The following is a 17148-nucleotide window of genomic DNA, read 5'->3' on the forward strand; positions in this document are numbered from 1 at the left end:
TTACGAAAGTAACCGGATTTTACGAACCTCTGCTGCTGTTCAGTACGGCCATTAGGACACCTCGTGAGGTCGATCGATTTGGTCGCTAGCCTCCACTTCTCCGCACTCCTGTCATCATTTAAAGTACAAATGATTATAAAATCAGGCATACAAGTCCACCATTTCCGAACGTGTAACTAAAAACTGACTTGAATCTAAAAGAGTGCGTGATGCTGCGCGTTCCTTTGAAATTGGAACATCGGTCTGCTGTTCGTTCCTACAAGGTATTCCGTGAATTAGATTTCAAAGAAATCCGCTCACGTGCTGCTGTACTTCATGAATCATGTGTTTTGACTATAACAAACTTATAAAACGCCAGCCCAATGAATGACGCATTTTCCCATTTCACCATAATAATCGACATTTAATCGAAGCATTTTGGTGGCTTGAGTTGATCCTCCTTTATGCTTTTAGCGAAATAGTGTATGTATGTATCGAAGAGCTTCCACCAAGGTCTTTCTAGAGTAATGAGTATGTAATTTCAAATTTCTAGAGTAACGTATGTAGCGTCGAAAAACTGGGGTACTGTCGCTGTTAAGTGTTTCAAACACGCTGGGGTGTAGGGGCTTTAGAGGTTGAGATAGCGATACGGGCTTGACAATGTATTTGCAAAACAGCCCAAAGAACTCACCCCACCATATCTATATTTTTACCCTCTGAACGGTTTTAAAATTAGCCAAATCTGGCGAAAATCCTGTGTATCTTGCAACGCCGATTCAGTCTTGTACGTACAGCTACACGTCCCTTCCCAATAACAGCCGGAAAAATCGGCGTTTAAACTCCTCCTTCTTCCGTCACTCAAGTGATCGGACCCGCCTCTTCTGGAGTTTATTTAAAGGCACGAGACTCCGCGCACTTGTCGCGGGTGTATTGTGGGGGTGCATTTTTGTGTTCTGTTTAGCGGGGGTGTTCATTTTTAACGTTTGAAAGAAAACATTTAATTCTCAGGTTTTATTTGGTTTTATAAAGAAAGCATGGTAAGTCGACAAATCATTACAAGTCAGTACTAAACTCGTTCCGTTTTTTTGCCTTTGTGGCATCCGACAGCGTAGTTAATAGCAGGCAGTCAAAATAGCTGAGATGGTTATGAACAGGTATGTCACTTTTGGGATATCCATCTGTCCTGGAAGGTTTATCAAGTTGTCACTTTTTGTGTTATTTGTTTGCAAAAGTTTCCGGAATGGTGTTGAAAACAGCGGACAAAACTTTTCAAGAAACGGTTTGTCTTATAGGTGTTTTATATGTATGTTTTATAATCTAAAACGATGTGTCCGATTGAGATAACATTTAATTTAATATTATTTTTTTTTAAGACTCTGGCTTTTTTCTGTACGAGGAGATAGTTAATTCGAGTTCGAGAATATAGCGAGTTAAAAAAAAAAAATGCGCCAAATCTTGCGTTTGGAAAGTGTCTTCATCTCGCAGAACGCATGCGCACTCTCTGGTTTCCCCTGAGGCGGGCCCGTGGCTATCTTCCAGTGTGATGTATAGATAAAATGGAAGAGATCTGATTGCTGTAGTTTTCCACTGATCTTACATATAAAGGGTGAAAGGTGTTCCTTTCAATAGTGTAAAAATAGCTTGGTTTTTTTTTTCGATTGTAAGTGGTAGAGTTGTTGACGCGAAAGCGAGTAAACTAAAAATTTTAAATTGTGTGGAATCGAAGCGGTATGTAGCACTTTACGATAACCTGGAGGGGAAAAAAAAATCTTAAACTAGATGTTTGCCAGCAGTATGGCTTGGCATTATGAAGCTGAAAGTATTAAAGACCTTTCAGCAGGTTATGTGTATACTGTATATGTGCGTGTGTCTTGTGTTCACCATGCGTTGGACTGATTCCCGATCCAAGGGCTATGCTTGCTCCAGCTTCCTTTAGCCCTGCTCAGAAAAAGTGGTTTTGGAAGATGGATTAAGTGTATTTCTACGTGCAATTGTGCATAGTTCTTCCAGTTATTTTTTAGCCTGCTCGTTTTAATTTAAGGTTATAGGAAGCTTGTAGCTCAGGTGGGGACTCTGGCATATTCACCCCCTACTGAGATAATGTTGAGATTCCAGTTAGCCAAATAGTGCTACTATCTGCATTATTAATGGTTTCACTTGTTGGCTGCTGTTAATGCGAGCTTTTTTCCCTAGATAATCAGACATGTTTGAAGCAATTTTGAATCTGAAGCTCTTTTCAAACTCTTAATTAAACATTTCTTGTTGCACTTTGCTTTCAATGTTATACCTGGGAGGTTACAGTAAATTCAAAAAGTCTTCACACACCCACCCTTTCTGCTGACTTTATTGTACTGTAGATTTGTGAATGTAAAGACTACTCTTATCTGAAATCCTACGTAAGACACAATAGTGGATCCATAAGCATTGTTTGAAAAGTGGTGTTCATTTCGAGTTTCATTGAGGCAGCAACATTTTAACATGAGGCTCATTAAAAATATTTTTCTTATCCCAAAATGTACAAATGTTTCCCACTAGATATGTTTATTTTGAGAATTTCCAATGCAAAATTTGATTAGCATGGTTTTTTGATTCCAAGGAGCTGATGTGCATTAAAACATTTAAAGATTTAAGATATTTTGTTAAGGTTTGTTTAAAAGTAAAGTTGCTAATTTTGAGTTATAAGGTCAAATTAATATGTCTGTGTATCTAAGTGGATGGTGCTGCAGCTTCATGGATCTAGAATTCTGAGATTTGTGCTCAGTTGTTCATGTGAAATCTTCCACACCTTGCATCTGGGTTTTTTCTCCCATATCACAGATATGCTGTTCAGGCAAATTTGAATGTTAATTTTCTGCACTCTTTTTGAAGTGATGTTTTCCAACCCATGACATTGCATAGTGGCATCAGCGCGGTGGAGTTGCAGATTCCTCGTTTCAAATCCCAGCATTTGCTGTGATTTAATAGGTAGGACTACCAACTCTGTGACATCTTAGTTTTTAATGGGTAACACTTAATTTCATCCTAATTCTTTCCTCAGAATTTTGACACCTGCACAAGGCAAAGTGGAGGTGCTTGCAGTGGGTCACAACAGATGGCACGTGATTTTAACTGTGCAGTGCACATAGTTATTTAATTACCCCAAGTGCCAGATCTGCTAAAATCTAGACATTTGAGGTGTTTTTCCTAAACTATTGAACTTGTCCAGATAAGAGGGCAAAAGAAATTGCAAGCAACTTAGGAAAATTTAATTTATTTCAACTTTTTCTTGGGCACGGTTGAAATATTTAAGCTACTTATTTTCAGGTTCGATCGAGCTATGTACTTTTAAAACCATTTAATTCAGTAACAGTTGTAGGAGGCTTGAACCCATCACTAATATTTTAAATCCCTTTATATTTACAAAATTTTAGAATGATTTGGGATTTATACCTTGTTTACATGGGCAGTTTGGTAAGAATGTAGATTGGCTTAATCTTAAATTGTTTTTATTTTGTATACTATAAGATGTCATTCCCAGTTGATACTGCATCTAACGTTTTATCAAATAAATGTGTTAACTTGGAACTAATATGCAGTTAGTATATTTTTGAGGTTTTTTTTTTTTTAAATCTAAACTACACTAGACACGTTTGCATTGATGGCTCATTAGTTATGTATAATTCTTTTAAATTAGTTACATTTTCCAGTTGAATGGTTGTCTAGTCTTTTAAATTACTCTTTTACATAATAGTATGAACCCTGAAATTGTTAGATTAGAAATGTGTATTTTTTGGCCTATAACAATAAACCTTTTAGTGCACTTTAAACTGCAAGGGGGACTCTGGACTTTGTCAGTGTGCAGGAAAACCCCATCCCCTCACCTTGTTAAGTTTGCAATTATCAGTGCATATGAAATGCCAAGTGACCCAGCCCCCAGCACCTTGTCATACTGTATACATCAGTGTGCTTGAAAATCAGAGGGAAAAAGCTCAATTAAGAAATTGAGCTTTAGATAAACCCTGCTGCAACAGGAGGATAGTGTGTCATTCTGGTTGCCTTTGACACCATAGGAGCCAGGTGGCTCTATGTCTGGGGCTAGTATGGTGTGGATGGAGGCGATGAAGCAGCTAGGAGCCAGGGGCAGAGCTGTGGAAGTTGTTTACTTCAGTACTGTTTTGGTACCAGTACTGAAGTCAAAAGTTTTAATATTGATCCAATACTAATGGGTTTACTGATTGTTAGTAAAGTTTGGGTTGCTTTTGTAGAAATGCTGTTAATTTTGGAAGAGTAACGTGTGGGTTTTCAGGTTTTATGATCATGTACTGTTAAGTAATACAGATTTGTTATATTTTGGTTTGTGTTATGTTTAGTTCCATCAGCACGGGTTTGTGGAACAGGCTTCCCAGACTTCACCTTGCACAAAAATGGCAAATGGATATGTGCTGCCCGAAGGGAGAATCACACCCAATACAATTTTTGTTGGTGGAATTGACATGAAGGTATGTAAGAGCAAATATGAAAAGACTTCATTCAAAAGTATATAATGCAAAATATTCACTTTTCTTCTTTTTAGGTGGATGAAAATGAAATAAAAGATTTTTTTTCAAGATACGGTACTGTGCATGAAGTAAAAATAATTACATATAGAGGTGGCATTTGCAAAGGGTAAGTGTGTACATATTTATTAATGCAAATTACTCAAAGGAAAATTATTCCCCTTCCTTTACTGTGCCAGATTTGCCAGAAATGTAAATGAGCAGTAGTTTTGTAACTATTTGTTGTTTGGGAGATATTGACACAATCTCAAACTTTGACAATGAAGTGACTGGTATGGAAGTAGGCTGTCGAAGTAGTCAGAAATGTAGAATATTGAAAAGCATATTTGAATATGGGTTAAAAATGACTGGTATAAGCACGCTTGTGCTTTGTGGGTTTTTTTTGTGTTGTCTATCAAGCATGAAGTTCTTACGAGTTGTGCACTGCAAGGTTATTAGTTTTGCCTTTTTATTAGTTTTTATTTCTATTTTTTCTGACCTTAGAAATTCAGTTTAGTTTGTTTCCCTTAATTGTGAATTTTAAGTTATAATTTAGTTTATTCCACAAAGATGTTTTTAATTTTATTCTTACCTTAGTTTCAGTTTGATTTAGTAATTATGACATGGAGCTCCTACAGAATGTAGTTTGTGTCACAATAGGACAGAACTGTACACTGAACTGATTTGAATAGGAGTTTAATGTTAGTGGAAGCTTATACTACATGGTTTACTGTCTGGTTTTGTTTTTGTCTGATAAAAACAAGCATAATCAAAACCAGATACTGAATATGAGCATTGTTACACAATTCTGTAATTTTTAAAATATTTTGTATGCCATTTGTGCTGAGTAAAAGTGCGCTTACTGTTGGAACTTTTATCTTTTTCGTTTATTGCCCAGAGTGGGCAGATTTGTAATGAAATTCAGTTGAATGTCTACAGTACACAAAATATCCTGCTCCAAGACAAAGTAATGAATGCCTTCAATATTTCATTCAAAAATCTCCTGTACTTTTTATTTTCTATCAGCCATATTGATCTCTGATTGTGTCTTGGGCACACAATTTATAGATGGAATTTTGCCACATGCAGGTCTGAAAAGATATTAAAAAATCAGAAAACATTCTAATGTGTTCTGACAGGTGTGATCATGAAAATAATGGGGCTTAGGAAGTAAAGGACTCTTAAACTTGAATCATTGTGCAGACCCCACCTAGCTGTATTGAAGGAAATGAAGAAAAACATAGTGTGACGGTTAGGGGTGGTGAAACTTGAATAGCCAATGTAAAAGAGTGGTAAACCCTTGGTGAGCAGAGCAAGAGCATGTAATAGAAGTATGGATGGGTACGAAACAGACAGCATCTGAGATTAAGACCAATATATACATTATCTAAACCTGTTTATCCAGAGTAGGATGGCAGGAAACCTGGAGCCTACCCCTTAAGGTTTGGTTGCAAGGCAGGAAAAATGCCTGGTATGCAATATGTATGATATGACTGATGTTAAGAACAAAAGAGTGATATTTCAGCTATTTATTTTGAGGGAGAGAGAGAGAAACATTGAAAAAAGGGGGACAAATATTTTAAAGTATAATTCAGCTACTGGATTATTTTCACAATAGGTGTCTTGAGTTGTGAATATGAACTAAAAAAAATAAATTAATAAATATAGAATAAATACAAAAACACAGTATGTTTTGGTTTTCATCACTTGGCAAACTCTCTTTGCCTACCTACCCGTAGTTCAGTAGAGATGTTGCCAACTTAGCAATTATACAAAGTTTGCATCACTTTGTTATTAAACAGTTTTTTTAAAGCAAAAGTGGTTGGTTAATAACAATATGCTGATCTTGTATGATGACCTAGTCATTCTCATTCGGTGTAGTTTTATTTTCAAAAACCAGGAGTGGTCTCCCCTAGACTTTCTCGTATACTTAGATATGGGGATGGATATTTGAGGAGTAATCTACAAGCCAATGTTTTAATTTTATATTATGTAAATTAAAGAACCATCAACAACAAATCAAATTAATATATTGAACAATAAGTATAGTTGAATAAATCTGACTCTAGCTGCATGAATAAGAGTATGTGTTCAGGTAACGTACCACTTCCAGTTGATGGATTTGGCCCAAAAGTTAATGCAGATCTACAATTTTGGTGTAATAACCACATGCCGAATTTCAGCCATCTATCTTGTTGCCTTTATGTTATGTTTAAAAATGGTATTTTTGGATTCAGCAAAAATTTGAGGTCAGATGTTTTCTTGATTTCTATAGTTTCTCCATACTTCGTATATGAGAAAGTAAAAATGACTTCTTGCGCAAAGTGGCTGGTGAATTACTAGAAACAAAAAGCAGTCACCTGGGAAATAAATTGAAATGTTACTCATAGGCGTTTTTTTGTTTTTTTTGTCCATATAGTAAAGGTTTTGTTGACTAACACATTTTGATTTCAGTCGTTTGAATTACATCTTGATATACAACAAGTGTAAAGTAAGGCGGCATGTAAATCGTTTTCTGTTTCATGCAGTTTGTGCCCTTATTCAGCTTGCTCTGTCACTGCAAATGCTATGTGAACACCCACCCTCCAATAACAGCCTCCATTCACTGGATAAATGTATGTGGGTGGCTCATGGTGGATGGCTGTCTTAGAGTTAAGGTACAAGGGGTTAGACTAACGGCAAGAATATTAATTCAAAAATGAAAGCTAAAAATATTTTTAGTAAATTTTATTTCAGTTAGTCTTTCCAGCTACTTTAATAGTTTCATTTAGTTTGTTTTTCATTTCAGTTTTAATTTATTTCAGTTTATGAAAATGTTTTAATAGTTTCAGAAGCTTTCAGTTTTGATTTTAGTTTTTAATTGTAATAACCTTGGTGCACTGTCCCTTAAAAGGCACATGTGAAGGTTATTCCTTTCAAATTAAACCACTTTTTGTGACACTTAAAACATTGTACTTCACAAAAATGGGGTTCACTGCAAGTGCAAATGTAATATAATCAAAGAGTGCAGTCTGGCACATTGCCTGTTTCTACCTGATATATAGAAACATAAGCGGACAAAACTGAGCTTAAACACATTGAATGCAATGATCATTTTCCCCATGCCAAGCTGTTTGTTTTTTCCTTGGAGGCCAGAAGATGCGTTTTTATTTATTTATTTATTTTTCCCCTACACATCTCTTTTGAATAATGTGAGGTGCCATGAGTCCTTGGCTTTCAATTTAAACTTCTGAGTTTAGGAAATGTTGCATTTTAATGATTTTTACGTATTTCCATCCTGTTATTGAGCAAGCACCCTTATTTAAAAAAGTTTAAACAAATCATTAAAGGTAAGTGTTTGCTAAGTTAACCAAAATCAAAGCAAAATGTTAAATAAGTACAAGATGTGCAAGTGACAACTTCTTGACTATCTGGAAACTAGCAAGCATAACAAATTTAAAATAGACCCTGAGAATAGTAGAATATGCAAGATCCAACCTGATGTGCAACTTGTCAATATTGAAACGGCTTTTAGAATCTTCAGAAAGGACATTTAAGGTAACAAAAGGAAAATAAATGTCTGCTTTTTGCTATTGTCATTAATGAAAAAAAGGCAAAGTTACATTTTGGAAAATATTATTTGTAATTCATTGGTACAAATCCCCACACTCAAATTTCATTTTATGATTTTATACCACATCATTAGAAGTAAGAAAAATCCAGCAGAACTGAGTGCTGCATCTAGCCAAGGAAGCAATTTCCTCCTCTGCTTCTTTCTCCCTCCCCTTAGCTTCTAGTAAAGCAAAACCTACACTTAAAGCCGCAGAACCTGGCATGCGCTCAATCTTTCTGGAGCTCTTACTAACCATGTCTGGTTTGAACTGAAAGATGGAGATAACCAATTTGTATCCCTTGGAAGAGAACACAAGTAAAAAGCCAATATTCTATATTTGTACAACAGAGCATTAAGTGCAAGTTAAACATTTTAGTAACAGTTCATTTTTGTACTGTTGACTTTGGCATATGTTCACACTTTGTTCTAAACGGGCAATAACCTGACAGTGAGCATTTTTTGGCATTGTTCTTACCTGCATCATATTTAAGTGATCTATAAAAGCATTGAGGGTAGGGCTGAAAATACATGTGCATCCATATCTTGTAAATCTGTTTATTCATTTCAAATTCTTAAGAGCTTTGAGCATTGAAAACATGCTACCTAATTAAAATTTGTTGGAAAAATTGAATGTATTTTTTCAAAAGCCATCTACTAGTCTTAATCAGTAGGCTGCCATGTAAGTATGGATTCATATTCCAAAATTCCTGTGCTGTAAATTCTTTTGCATGTTGTACTTAACTATCTTGGAATATCTGCTGAAATACTGTTTGAGACATAAGATGTGGCGAAGAAATGGGAGAAAACCTTTACACAAGCGACATTCAGGATAACTCACATGTTGTACTTCCAGAGTACCCTTTTACAGCAACAAAAGTATGGCTGGATGTTCATCATTCTGTTCATATCGATTTTAAAGATGCAAGCAGCCCAGAACCATGTTTTTAGTTAAGACATGCTTTTATTCATATCTTAACTTTAAAATCAGGATTTTCCTGAGCTGTATTGTGTGTTGAATGTAAACTGCAGTAGAAACTGTGTTTCTTTCTAGAAATGCCAGCTTCCCAATAGCAGCATCTCCCTTTTTGCTGTGTTACTTTGTTTGGATCAAATGTCAGCTGTGCTGGATTAAAAAATAATGCATCTTAGAGTCTGCGTGATTGGTTATTAATTGTGATTTATTTATACAATGGTATCTTGGTATACATTCGCTTTGGAATAAGTCCAACTTGGTATATGTCCTGTTTGGATGCAAAGAATTTTGCTTGGTATACGACCTTTGTTTGGAACACAACTCGTGTGCTAGAACAGCGTGCGCTACCTTTGTTTACCTCTCTCGAGACAAAGCCACGACTGCCCATGAGCGTCAGTACGCGCAATAACTCTGGTATTTGAGTAAATTTGAATTGATTGTTGAAAAGTGTGAAGGTGGCATGCATATCTGGGACTTGGCTGCTGCATACCGTATGCCAAGAACGACGGTATCTACAATTGTGAAAAACACGTTATTAAAAAGTGAGGTTAAGTTTTCATTTATTTCATCTAATTGCTTTTGTATTTTAGTATTAAGCAGTGTTGAAATTATTTTATACAACCCCATCAATGTATAATATGCCAATAACAGGATTTTTTTTTTACCCCATGTGAACGGATTAATCATTTTCCCTTTATTTCTTATGGGAAAAATTCATTTGGTATATGTTCTGTTTGGTATAAGTCAAAGGTTCTGGAACGGATTAAGGACGTATACCGAGGTACCACTGTAGTTTGGGGGAAAAAATATCTAAAATAACTTTTTAAAAGCAGACCTATGTGAATATAGGGCATTACTGCAGCTCAGTTTTGAATCCTTGAAGGCTGCGAAAATATTTGTAATGCCTGGCCACCTTGAATCCCCTGGCACCTCCTCATCCTCACCTTTGTTTTGCAAATGTTAGTCAGCACAAGCAGCCTGCTCACTCATCCCCCACTGAGGCAGCTGAAATCAAGTCAGAAGCAAAATTCTCACAGCTGAAGTCTTTATCTGGGTGTTAGGTGTCTGGAATTGTATTGGGTAAATAATATATTGTTGTTTGAAATGCATACATTTCATGTGTGTGGCATCTTCGATCTGTGTAAATGTAGGATGACAGAAAATGCGTGGCAAGAAATGTTGAACACAACTAAAACATACTTTTTTCATGTTATAGTAATGACAAAATGGTGATGTGAAGTGTATAATGTGTGACGACTGAGTCCAAATTTCAAACACTTTCACAAAAGGTATAACGAAACAAGTGCTTTTATTCAAGAATATAACCGAAGAGAAGTTGTTCAGTTGACATGTTGCTGTCTGTGTAAATATAAAGCTGAAATATCATTTGACACAAAGTAGACCTGTCTGCTTGGCTGGTGCAGAGGTATGAATTGCTGTGTTGTAATCAAGACGTTGCGGGTTCAATCCCAGGTCCTCCCTGCATTTACTGTTTTGAGTAGTGAGCTGCTATTACTATTATATATGAACATATATTTTATTTGAGTCTAACACCTGGTGTAAATTTTTGCTGCTTGTAAAAAAAAAAGTCTTCTTGGTATCTTGTTGTCACTTGAATCTTTTTTTATTGTTTTATTCTTGAATAAAAGCACACTTGTTTCGTTATACCTTTGTGAAAGTGTTTTTTATATTCCAGTAACCACTTGAATTGCATCAAATCTGTGGCTGCCTCTTGCGTACTCTCTCTTGCACATGCACACACATCCATGCTTGAAAACGTCATTATTTGAAAACTCTGTCATTTGTACTTTTTTTTTTGGTCTTGCCCAGTCCGAATGCAGACTTGCTTTTTTTGGGCACATACAGCATCAGCATGGCACTACCAGATCTAAATACTAGTGTGGAGAAATGCTAGCATACTGCAGGTGTATGTTCCTGTCCCACTATATGGTGCCAAGCAGAGTTGTTGCAGGGCAGCAGTCTATTAGCCAGTGAAAGTGATGTGAAATTGTCTGTTCTGGTTTTGACCAGAAACAGCTCCATAAGCTTTATGACTGCAGTCTGTCTTTCTCCTGTGGGACGACTGGGATCTTTTCCCAAATAAGGAGAGGCATTGCAAATGCACTTTGTCTCAAAGTCTGCTGTAGTCCAAAAGTTTATGCCAGAGTTGTTAGGCTTGGTTGAAATGTATTGCAAGAAAGGGTAACGGACCTTTAGTTGGAAACAGTTGCTCATCAACATTAATGTTGCCCTGGGTTGTAACTCAAAATGGTTCTCAACAAAACGTTGTCAGATGTCCAATATCGCAGCAAATCTGTTTTTCATGCGTTCTGCACATTTGTCTTTGTTGACAAAGTGCACATGCCACATGATAGTCTAGCAGTCACAAGGCATTGTATCTGATTGCTGGAACAACAGATCGTTCTGACCAGACATCAACCACAGCATCAACTGTGGTCATCACTACTCTTGTGAAAAGAATCAAGATAAACACCACCAACAGGGAGAGGGAGATGCAACTTCATTGTACCACATGAACGTGACTGGGGAAAAAACCCAACTTTTACAAGACATTTTATAACCAAACTATTACAGACTCAAATCAAATGTGTGTTTTTATTACATAATAGTAACAATAGCTGCTCACTACTCAAAACGGTAAATGTGGGGAGGACTGAACCTGCTACCGCTTGATTATGAGAGTAGGTTTTTCCTCTGCACTTTGTATCAATTGATATTTGGGCTTTGGTTTTTACACATTGACAGCAACATGTAAATTAAATAGTTTCATTTTCTTTGGTTATATTCTTGAATAAAAGTGCATTTGTTTTGTTATACCTTTTTGTGAAAGTGTTTATTTGATATTTGGACTTAAGTCTTCACACATATACGTCACGTCAGCATTTTGTCATTTTTAATATAACATGAAAAAAGTTTGAAATATATATTTCAAATATGTACCCTATACGATTACAGACCTCTAAATCCCAGATAAAATGACTTAAGCTGTGAGAATGTTGTGTCTGACCTCATCTGCCTTGGTGGGGGATGAGTGAGTAGGCTTAACGCTACCAGTTCTGACTGACACATTTGCAAAACAGACACTGATGAAGAGGTGCAAGGAAATTTAAGGTGACCCGGCATTATAAATATTTTCGTAGGCTTCAGGAATTCTAGTGTTATTGTTGGCTTGTCTTTTTTGCGCTATACTTCCATAATGTTTCCTCTTCAGGAGTTCATGCATTGAGCTATTGCTGTTGTGCAACCACTTTCTTAGATGTTTTGGGCAAATTACTCCCTCACAAAGGACAGTGTAATGGATGCAGCATGGGCCCTGTCTGGTTCCATGATGGCCGCTGGGGACTTTCAGGAATTAACTGCTGAGTGTCCAGGGTGGTTCCGCCTGACCCTGAAGTGCTTCCAGGATAGGATGGATTGAGCAGTGGTGAGCCTCCTTCCGATGAATGTGGTGCGGCTGCTCCTAAAAAGATGGATGTGTGTTCTAGGGGAGGGGCAGGGGCAAGTAGTCATTTAAGAAAATACAATTAGACGATCACATTTAGTTCAATTTACATCAGCTAATCATGGTTGTCCTGTTCTGTATGTTTGTATGTATTTTTGCATGTTGGCTTTGTGCTTACATATATTTGTGTATGGTTATATGTACAAATGCAACATGTAGGAGATAATGCATCTCGTTGTTCTGAGGGCATTCTGTACTTCACTCTGAATCAGAAGTTGTTTTCCAGGTAAATGAGTAGCTATAAAAATAGTTACACACTTGTAAATATTTTTCTGAATAAGGTCTGTGTGGTTTCTTCTTGATGTCAGGACCTGGGCTCATATGGTGATGCTCATTCGAAACATTTGGAAATCGATGGGTGCTCTTGATGTGATTCAGATTTTGTCTTCATTCTGGCTGTGCTGGTTGCACGTTTTTGAAAACCGCACTCTTAATACTGCTGTTTAAAACTGTTTCAAATGGTGGAACAGGCTTGTGTTTCCTCTCAAAGAAGCCAACTCTGCTCGATTAAACTCGACTGGTTTGTCCCCCAACCCCCAAACACATTCTCTTTGAGTATTTAGTGTGTGTGTGGTTGCCGTCTGGGATCTGTTTCTATTCCAAATGAGAAATTTACAATTAAAACTGGAGACCCAATTTTGAATTTCAACTTCATTTTGTGTATGTGTATGAGCACATTGTTTCTTGTGCATTGGCAACCATTCTTTGCAAATTGTTTAGGGAACAGCCTTCTCTTAGTGATATTGCCATATGCAGCAGCATACAACAGTAAGCTTTGTGTTTTTAAACATTTAATGCAAAAGCATTGTGGGTATTTGTGTGATTGTTATATTGTCTCTTATTCTTAAATATCTCTGTGGCTAAAGGCTTATTTCTACCAGTTTAAGGGGTACCACTCTATCTGTTTAATTTGATAAATTATGTTCTTTGTCTGAATATAATGGTCTTCAGCACAAGCAAGCAGGCTCTGCTCCATGTGGGTCATTTAGCTGGGCTGAGCTCTCCCACCCAACCCTGCAAATATTTGGACATTACTAAATCATCCCCCAAGTATTTCAGATGATGATCTTAGCATTTTGTTCTGGAACCAAAGCTGCAAGCAGGTATTTGTTTTTATACATACAGGTTTTTTTACATTTTGGAAATTTTTAATGTGTCATAGTTGGTATTTTTTAGATTTTTAAACTAAATCCAGAATTTTTTGTACATAGCCATGTTTTTTTTTTTTTAAGGTATGGATTCGTGTCTTTCAAAGAGGAAGTTGACATTCAGGCTATAGTAGAAGTAAGTAATGTTAATTTTTATATCTGAAAAGTAATCCAGTTTTATGAAAGTTCTTAGTCTGAGGTTGTTTCAGAACTATTTTTGAATTCTATTCTACCTTACCCCATATGTAATTTGGAATATTTTCTATAGCTCTCCTTTTGGAGTGAAATACAGAGCATCCGGAAAGTATTCGCAGCGCATCACTGTTTCCACATTTTATGTTACAGCCTTATTCCAAAATGGATTAAATTCATTTTTTTCCTCAGAATTCTACACACAACACCCCATAATGACAACGTGAAAAAAGTTTACTTGAGGTTTTTGCAAATTTATTAAAAATAAAAAAACTGAGAAATCACATGTACATAAGTATTCACAGCCTTTGCTCAATACTTTGTCGATGCACCTTTGGCAGCAATTACAGCCTCAAGTCTTTTTGAATATGATGCCACAAACTTGGCACACCTATCCTTTGCCAGTTTCGCCCATTCCTCTTTGCAGCACCTCTCGAGCTCCATCAGGTTGGATGGGAAGCATCGGTGCACAGCCATTTTAAGATCTCTCCAGAGACGTTCAATCGGATTCAAGTCTGGGCTCTGGCTGGGCCACTCAAGGACATTCACAGAGTTGTCCTGAGGCCACTCCTTTGATATCTTGGCTGTGCGCTTAGGGTCTTTGTCCTGCTGAAAGATGAACCGTAACCCCAGTCTGAGGTCGAGCGCTCTGGAGCAGGTTTTTATCCAGGATGTCTCTGTACATTGCTGTAGTCCTCTTTCCCTTTATCCTGACTAGTCTCCCAGTTCCTGCCGCTGAAAAACATCCCCACAGCATGATGCTGCCACCACCATACTTCACTGTAGGGATGGTATTGGCCTGGTGATGAGCGGTGCCTGGTTTCCTCCAAATGTGACGCCTGGCATTCACACCAAAGAGTTCAATCTTTGTCTCATCAGACCAGAGAATTTTGTTTCTCATGGTCTGAGAATCCTTCAGGTGCCTTTTGGCAAACTCCAGGCGGGCGGCCATGTGCCTTTTTTTAAGGAGTGGCTTCCGTCTGGCCACTCTACCATACAGGCCTGATTGGTGGATTGCTGCAGAGATGGTTGTCCTTCTGAAAGGTTCTCTGCTCTCCACAGAGGACCTCTGGAGCTCTGACAGAGTGACCATCGGGTTCTTGGTCACCTCCCTGACTAAGGCCCTTCTCCCCCGATCGCTCAGTTTAGATGGCCGGCCAGCTCTAGGAAGAGTCCTGGTGGTTTGAACTTCTTCCACTTACGGATGATGGAGGCCACTGTGCTCATTGGGACCTTCAAAGCAGCAGAAATTTTTCTGTAACCTTGCCCAGATTTGTGCCGAGAGACAATCCTGTCTCGGAGGTCTGCAGACAATTCTTTTGACTTCATGCTTGGTTTGTGCTCTGACATGAACTGTCAACTGGGGGACCTTGTATAGACAGGTGTGTGCCTTTCCAAATCATGTCCAATCAACTGAGTTTACCACAGGTGGACTCCAATTAAGCTGCAGAAACATCTCAAGGATGATCAGGGGAAACAGGATGCACCTGAGCTCAATTTTGAGCTTCATGGCAAAGGCTGTGAATACTTATGTACATGTGCTTTCTCAATTTTATTTTTAATAAATTTGCAAAAATCTCACTTTTTTCATGTCATTATGGGGTGTTGTGTGTAGAATTCTGAAGAAAAAAATGAATTTAATCCACTTTGGAATAAGGCTAACATAAGGGAAACATAACAAAATGTGGAAAAAGTCATGCGCTGTGAATACTTTCCGGATGCACTGTATGCCTGGTATGTACAAAGCTGTCCCAACTTTTTTTTTTTTAATATGTAGCTAAGAGGAAAGTCTTCTGCTTATTCTGTGATAAGTGAAATATCCCGCTTGCTTAAAGATTCTTGATAAAGTAGTAATATTTTTGGGCATAGAATTGAGATTCATTCTGGTGCTTTTGAAAAATTGTTAGAATCATACGTATATTATCTAACTTAAATAGCTTATCTTTTGGTTTGAACCTTACATTTAAAAACATCTACTAGTAAACTATGAAAAATGTGTTTTTCCAGTAAAAGCAAGCATGCTAAGTAAAATAAAAAATGAAATATAAACTATTGCAAAAAATCTTGTAGAGAACCTTACATAAATGTCTTAAGGTAGATGTGTGTGTGTGTGTTAAAGGATTCGTGGTTCCAAGCAAACTAATCAAACTATCTCTACTACTCATGCAAGATAGGTTAAAATCAAAATAAGCAACATATACTGGAGCATTAATATTTTCAGTGCACCATGCAATTTGTCTACGTCATTTGGTATGCTATTCGTTTAAAGCAGTGTTAATGTTTGATGCACCATCTTTTGGAATGACAGTCATAGCAAGCAGATAGGCACACAGACGTTTCACCTTTTATTAAGGTGAGGTTTGCTTTATTTTTGAGGCTGAATAAACTATTAACTTTATTGTGTACAAGCATTTGCTTATTTTCTTGTCCAAGAAGACCAGCGATTTCTGTATTTTCAGACTTTAGTCAGGAATTTAAACTGTTCACAATGATTACCCATGCACCAGTATTTTTGACCAGCAGAGACTGTCATGGATATTGATTTTGATGTCTTCCATCAGACCAAGAATTCCTCTTCACTGACTGCAGCTCTAGGGAAGTAACACTCTAGCAGCAAAGATCAGACCGTGCATCCATTGCTTAAAGAAATCACCCAAGATCTCTTGGTTTCTTCATGTGTGTTTCAGATGGAGCAGGTGGACTTGCTTAAAAAAAGACAATTTAATATCAGTGTTTAAGTTCCTTACTGTTACATTAATTTGAGGTGCATTATGATGCATTCTTTTGCCGTTATGCATATGTTAACATAAATACCATGTTTAACTGGCTAAATAATCCTAATAATCTGAGCTGTTCTTGACAGTGTCTGTTATCCCTATGGACATCTATTTCAACTAGTTTGTTTGACTGGAAAACAGTTTTCATTAGGAAATCTGTTACTGTCTTGCTCTAAGGTTCACTGTCCTTGTGGTCTAAGAGAGAGAGAGACCGATGTCTGAAAACTCTGGCGGCTGACAGTATGAGACCAAACAAATAAGGCACATAGGAACATTACGCTCCCATTATGTTAATAAATAAATTGATTTTTTTATTTTTGAATATCAAAAATCCTCTGGACAGGAACGTTGCTTTGTAAAAAGTGGTCAGTGAATACCCAAGCACAAATAGCCTCTTCCTTGTACAGAGTTGCCTACAGAGTAGTACAAAGCAAGAATCCACACACAACA

General features: G+C 37.1%; 1 protein-coding gene across 5 annotated transcripts in view; it reads left to right on the top strand.

Moving 5' to 3' along the window:
• Positions 1-887: 887 nt before the first annotated feature.
• The window catches only part of dazl (deleted in azoospermia-like), a 44348-nt gene continuing 28087 nt past the window's right edge, over positions 888-17148 (top strand). For 4 of the 5 annotated variants that reach the window (XM_039737274.1, XM_039737275.1, XM_039737277.1 and 1 more), the window contains exons 1-4: positions 888-1016; positions 4329-4457; positions 4532-4623; positions 13814-13865. In XM_039737274.1, coding sequence (XP_039593208.1) covers positions 1014-1016; positions 4329-4457; positions 4532-4623; positions 13814-13865 — 276 coding nt within the window. In that variant the 5' untranslated portion in view covers positions 888-1013. Of the gene's footprint in view, positions 1017-2848; positions 2944-4328; positions 4458-4531; positions 4624-13813; positions 13866-17148 lie in introns of those variants that run through there. The other variant, XM_039737276.1, reaches the window with a different exon arrangement.

This window comes from Polypterus senegalus, chromosome 15 (genome assembly GCF_016835505.1).
Source record: "Polypterus senegalus isolate Bchr_013 chromosome 15, ASM1683550v1, whole genome shotgun sequence".
NCBI classification, from domain to species: domain Eukaryota; kingdom Metazoa; phylum Chordata; class Cladistia; order Polypteriformes; family Polypteridae; genus Polypterus; species Polypterus senegalus.